A 6,528-nucleotide genomic window follows, 5' to 3' on the forward strand; every position below is an offset into this window, starting at 1 on the left:
GGTGATGGACACGCCAACACTGCAACAAATCAAAATCTATCAAGAGGCAACACGTGACCAAAATAGCTAAGTACATGAATTTTCTGTTAGGAATTTCCTGCAAGCAGCCACAACATATTGGCAAGGATATTTCTATATATGCAAAATAGTTTATATGTTAAAATAAGGTCTCCATTAGATCTTGCACAGTAACGATAAAGTACATATCAAACTAAAGTGATTTTTTTTTTTTATTATTTGGCATGCACTATTCATTCTTTATATATATATATATATATATAATATAACTACTATTTCTTTTCTTTTCCCTCACCTAATTCCTTCATAAAGTAACTACATTTACATTTTTATTTAAAGAATATTAAGGTTCGTTTGGATGTTGAGTAGAGTTGAGATGAGTTGAGTTCTTTATAAATAATAATGAGTTGAGACGGTAGAATTTGTTTAGTAAGGCTTACCTAATATGAGTTTAGATGTGTTTAGATGTTAAGATAAGTTTAGATGTATTTATGATAAATTGAAAAAATTTATTGGTCCCGCATGTAAAGAGGTGTTGAGTTGAAAAAGATTGTAGGCCTCACGTGTAAAGAGATTTTAAGTTGAGATAAGTTTAGTGATTTGAAAATTGAGTATTTGAATATTAAATTCAGTTTAAAATTAGATTAAACTGAAATCAAAGTACCTAAAAGGTTATAATATCATCAAAATTATATAATCTTGTACTCCTTCAAGAGTTTGTTACCACAGTATTGAGCCAGTCATTGGGCCACCCTCTCTCTCTTTATGGAGATCACATACCATCCTCAAACCCAGTAGATTATATATTTTCCTTATCTTCTTTTGTAAAGTGCTCTACCTTCCGTCTAATACTAGAAAGATGGAAGAAGAAATATATTTTAATATTAAAAGATAATTTTTATGCTTTTTGAAAAAAAGACTTTTTAAGCTAGCCACCAGATCAGCGTGGCAACTCAGGCCGCCGGCTACCAGTACTTCTATATTATAAAAGTCATGCATGCGTTATCCATGTAAGAGAAAATTCTACAAGCTAACTTGCTAGTTATTTCAAGGAAAGTTTATAATTATACATTCAATTACAGGTTGTTTCGACATTTAGGATTGACCCAAAGTTCTACTTCCATGACTATCCCCCCATCTGTTCAGGCTTGTGCTAAGAATCAAGCATGTGTAGTATATATAGTAGATGTGTCCTCCACAATATTATTTAATAAAAGGTCATTCATAATTCAAACGAAAGACTTGGTCAGGACTCACATAACTCATTTAATTTCTAAAATCTTATTAAATTCAACATTATATTACATTAACTAAGACAACAATAAGATTAATCAAGACACTAAATGAAAACCTAATTAATAATGGAAAATACGGTCTGAATAATTGTAAGTCCAAGCAATAGGATAGCCGCTAAGACTGAAAGCGAAGCCCAAGGACTATTGAAATAATTGTGCCTTAATGTTGCCATCCATACATTACGGCGTTTGGCGCAGTGGTTATTAATATCAATGGAAGTTTGATAAGTACTGGGGGGATAGTCTGAAACAACATGGTGACAAAGCTTGTTGAACATGCTGGAAGCAAATTCATCATCACCCAACCAATTTTCGATAATTTCATTTTGACCAAGTAATTCAACATCTTTTGGAGAGTTAATGAGATCATCCATGAAGCACGCATAGTCGGTAACGTAATCAATATCAGTGTGTGGACTATATTGCTCATATGCAATTAGATTTCGTAAGAGAGTCTCAGTCTCATCTTCTATTCTCAAAGGCGGAATTTCCAATACCCCATTGCTAAACTTTATGCAGGCAAATGCGGTACCTTGCTTTGCCCTCTGGAATTTGATTCCAGCCTCCTTAAGCTCTGTTGCATTACGTATTGGCTTCGGTCCATATGGTATTGAGCCAGCATCCTTATTTATTTTCTTATAGCCCTTCCTCTTTTCGAGTTTTCCAAATAAAGGCTTAAATATCTCTTCTATATTGAACTTGACTCCAACCTCTTGACGTTCTATGGCACGATCTACTACTTCCATATCATGTACTATTGAACGCTTGATAATTGTATATATCAGATCAAGTAGATGTTTAAATTCTACGTTCATGACTTTGTCTCCAACCTTTTGATCCGTTGACTTTTTGGCTGGATAAACACTTGATCCGTTGACTTCCCAATCTCGAAATGGTAATAAGCCAAAGAAAAAAGAAATGGCAAGATCACGAAGTCGTGTCGGGACAGTCTGATCTATGGAGGCTGAGCTTTCACAACATGGCGTAATTTCACATGAGATCTGCTCACTATCACCTGGGTTTGGAAGTGGTGTCTGGTTACTCTCACTCCTGTTGAACAATTCAGTAAGAACAAAGTATGGAAGTTGATTTTCAAATAACAATAGATCACGAGCTATTTCAGGAAGCATCCAGCTCATTTGGAAGATTGGATCATGTTCATCTCTTAGAGTTTTATCCTCCAACTTGCGGAATAGCTCAATGATGAAACAACCATCAAGTAGCATCATTCCTACAAACTCATCTTTTTTCTGACTAATGCATTCTGCATCAGCATAGCATTTACGGGCTCTGTCTTCTAGTTTTCTCAATGCCTCCATGTAGTCTTCCAGACTGTGTTCTTTTCTCCTTTCAAGCATTTGCTTCAGATACCGCAGTTTATGCTCCTCCATAATCCCCTGGCCAACCTTGAGATGGTCATTGTAAGGACCGATGGCAAGCAGCACAGGTTTGTAAGCCTTCTCGTTTACATTAAGTAACTGTTTATGCACTTTAAATATACAAGGCTGATCTTCAGCATTAGATGTAGTACTCAAGCCAGCTAGCTTTGTGGCAATAGCCGTACGAGGGGAGAGAGCATCTCCATCCATTATTTTGTAGAGAAATGGCGCAAGTCTATGTTCCTAGTACAAATTAAGCATACAAATTCCACTAATATTAACAAATTTCTGATAAAAATGCACAAGGTTTTTTTTTTTTTTTTGAACAAATGGAGAGTGCATGCCTCGTATATATTCTAGAGAAAGAGTACAAGATCTGTTCCAATTATTTGCATACAAATTTCATTAATTTTTATGCAAGTTTCCATAAAAAAAAAAATGACATTTATCTAAGCTAGCAATCATCCATCCTTGTTTCTTCCTTTCCATTTATTTTGCTTAGAAAATAAAATTGAATAGTGATATTTTTAGTACTTTGGCTTAGGTTCCATTTTTCATCGTGGGAATTATTATTTATGTTTCCATTCTGGCTTTCAGAATGGAAATAGTAGGCAATTCCTTTGCTAGTGGAAAAGCACCTAGATTGGGTGGAAAAGAAACCGATGAATTGAGTGGGAATTTTACTCTGCAGGTAAAAGCAGAGTGAAAAATCTATTCTTGCTAATGGGATGAGGCCGGTAATTTAGATTATGTATCAATTCTTTGAGAAGCTCTTAAATCTTGCATATATAATATATATATATATATATATGTATAAACTCAGTCCTAAAAGCAGACTGAACCAATTGGTTTTGTAAATTGATTTAGCATCAATAATATTCCATTTATTAAAATCAACATTATCAGTTTCTTTAATAGAAAAGACCTAATAGATCTAGATCTAGAACTAATAGTACTAGATCTAGAACTAATAGACGAATTAGATCAACCAAAACATATATATATATATACACTCACACACTCAGATAAAGTCAGAAGAATACTTTGAATTGATAAAAATAAAATAATAACAACTAATTAAGAATCAAGTAACGACTATTGAAACTGTAAAATCCATATACCGATTGGTCTTAATTATAACTTTTTAGAATACTTCTACAAACCGTGGAGTTGTCAAATAGTTCAGCTTTAATTAGCAGTACCTCAGAAGATGAATAGAACCAATTAAAGTGAATATTGAAAAGTAGAGATGCTAAGCAATGTAAACTACTTTTTTCTCTTTCTTTAGGCTTTGCAGAACAGAAAAAAATGGCCAAATGTTTTAGTATGTTGGAGGAAAAAAATCACAAAAGAAAGCAGAAAAGAAGAAAGGTTAATTAGATGGCGTAGCTGTCTGAGTGATTTTTAATAAGCAAAAGGAAATGGACTTACTTGCTTGATAATTCGGGGTAAATCGCCTGCTGCAGTTTGCTTTTCCTGCTCTCTGAAAAAGAGGCTTGAGATGAGAGTTTCCTAGATGAGGAAACATTGACTTAGGAGGGTGGACTAGATTAGCTGGTGATTTGCGTAATACCAAGCTCATAACTTGGCCCAGGCCATGACCCAAGCCCGGCCCATGAAAAGCCCAGCCAAGGGACCACCCCCAAACGACGCAGTTTGTTTCCCAGGCTTCTCTCAAACCGCTGACAGTTTGTTTTTCCCCACTCCCCGATCCTCTCCTTCGATTTCTCTCCCCGAATCCCTTACGTTTTGCTTCCTCACTTCTCAATCAGTTATCCTTGCGGTTTCACACTCTTCTTTTTCCTCTCAACAGACTCTCCCTCCTTCTTCTCTTGCTCTCCCTCTTTTGTGCGGCAGTCAGGATTTTGGGTGCTGCACGCCGCCGCATCTCACCACTCGAAACCGTGCCACGACGGTTACCACTGCCTGAGCACCACCGGTAAGGGTTTTTCCTTCCTCTTACTCTATGTTTTTACTCCAACACGCGCACACACGCACAACCAGTTTTGCAGTTCCTCACCTCAAAACATATCACCTTCCACGGTTACCATCAACCAGTAAGCCTCCAAGCACGCCGGCAGATCACCAGCCCCGCTGCGACACCGTGAGCCTCTGCCCAGCCCCGTCGTGCACCACTACCTCTGCACCACCAGCCCACACGACGACACCTTGACCCAACTAAAGCAAAGCCTCTGTTTTTAAGCAAGAAAACAGAGCAAGTAAAGTGCTCTCCGCCCCGATACTTCCTGCACGATCGTCCACCACCCTCACGCACCTTCATCGGCAACAGAAGATGGCGGAAGCCAGACTCGACGTTCGCACTGCAGCCCCACCACTCGGTCGTCGTGCTCCACTCCTCCACAGACGTGCAACACGAAGTGAACAGCACCTACTTCTCTCGGCACCACGCCAACCCACTACAAGAAATCAAGCATTTTCCAGTGATTTTAAAATCATTGCAAAAAATCGCAGCAAATAGAGTTTATTTGAGGCGATTTTTAAGTCGTCGCTTAATTTTCATTGCAAAGTTGGGAAATCATGGAGGAAAAATGTACAATTTACTTTTGCAGCGACATTTGTACATTTTGCGGCAATTTCTATCGTCGCAACTATGTATGATTAACTGTAGCGTCATTAAACTTCCGTCGATTAAAGCAAATCGCCGCAATATATACCATTTGCAACGAACATTGTAGCTGTAAAATGTAAGATGCAGAAAGGAAGTTGGCATCGGCTGGTATGCAGAAAGGAAGTTGGCATCGAAAGGAAATAAGGAACAAAACGGTGCGTAGCATTCGATAACAGAAACTTAAGTGAAACGGTGCGTATTGATCAATAGCAGCGTGTAACAGAAATAACGGTCTGAACACTTCAGACTGGCTCTTAACGACGACGTTTTAATCATCTTCTTAGTTCTATAAATAGCGTTGTAACCAGCAGAGCTGGTATCGAACAATCTCAGTGAAATTCTTCATTTCTTGTAAGGAGGTTTAGGGTTCCTCGAAAACCCTTGGCAAGAATCAATAAAGTGGTTCTTGATTTTAGGTTCAGATTTGCGAGTGAAATAGTAGTGTTACCGAACAATTCTCTGAATTCTATTGTTTCTGGTTTGGTACCTTACAAGTTGGTATCAGAGAGGCGATCCTCTCCTAAAGATTACTCTGATGGCTGAAGGTACAAGAGGGGCTCTCAAGTCGCACGCCGAGGGCAAACAACAAGAAGCTGTTCAAAAGCAGTTGGATGATCACAACGATGCACTTCATACTCTGGCTGACAAGTTAGATCGAATTTCTGAGATTCTTACGACGGTGTTAACAACTCGAACATTTGTTACCAATGATAATGTACAAGATAATGGCGGGAGAGATCATGAAGAAGGAAGACCAGTCTTACCTCGAGGAATGAGGTTTGATTTACCTCATTTTGATGGTACTGATCCATCAGCATGGGTGTTTAAAGCTACTCAGTTCTTTGACTTCCATCAAACACCTTTGAGAGAAAGGTTAGTGATAGCCGGTTATCACATGGAAGGTCAAGCTTTAATTTGGTATCAAGATGCTTTGGATGGGGGGATCTTTAGGTGCTGGGATACTTTCATTAGAGCAGTAAATGTTCGTTTTGGTCCCACTGCTTATGATGATCCTATGGAGGCTTTAAATCGCCTCAAGCAGACTAATTTAGTGAACAATTATAAGGATCAGTTTGAGCTTTTATCAGATAGGCTTAAAGGTCTTTCTGAGAGCACAAGTTGAGCATATTTTTGAGTGGACTGAAAGATGAGATTAGGCTTCCAGTCAGAATGCTCGCTCCTATTGACCTTAATGTTGCATTTGGAT

The 6,528-nt window shown here is 38.0% G+C and overlaps 1 protein-coding gene across 1 annotated transcript; it reads right to left on the reverse strand.

The window, feature by feature from the left end:
• Positions 1 to 1,260: 1,260 nt before the first annotated feature.
• On the reverse strand, positions 1,261 to 4,226 carry LOC108986055 (UPF0481 protein At3g47200-like). The gene is made up of 2 exons (XM_018958570.2): positions 4,124 to 4,226; positions 1,261 to 2,935 (listed from the first exon to the last, which is right to left on the reverse strand). Exon 2 carries the CDS (start codon positions 2,900 to 2,902, stop codon positions 1,370 to 1,372), a length of 1,533 nt encoding a protein of 510 aa, XP_018814115.1. The 5' UTR covers positions 2,903 to 2,935; positions 4,124 to 4,226; the 3' UTR covers positions 1,261 to 1,369.
• Positions 4,227 to 6,528: the final 2,302 nt, after the last annotated feature.

Source organism: Juglans regia, chromosome 7 (assembly GCF_001411555.2).
Source record: "Juglans regia cultivar Chandler chromosome 7, Walnut 2.0, whole genome shotgun sequence".
NCBI classification, from domain to species: domain Eukaryota; kingdom Viridiplantae; phylum Streptophyta; class Magnoliopsida; order Fagales; family Juglandaceae; genus Juglans; species Juglans regia.

What these genes read in the sequence shown, in the direction of transcription:
- LOC108986055 (XM_018958570.2), bottom strand. Translation starts at nt 2,902, where the DNA reads ATGGATGGAGATGCTCTCTCCCCTCGTACGGCTATTGCCACAAAGCTA.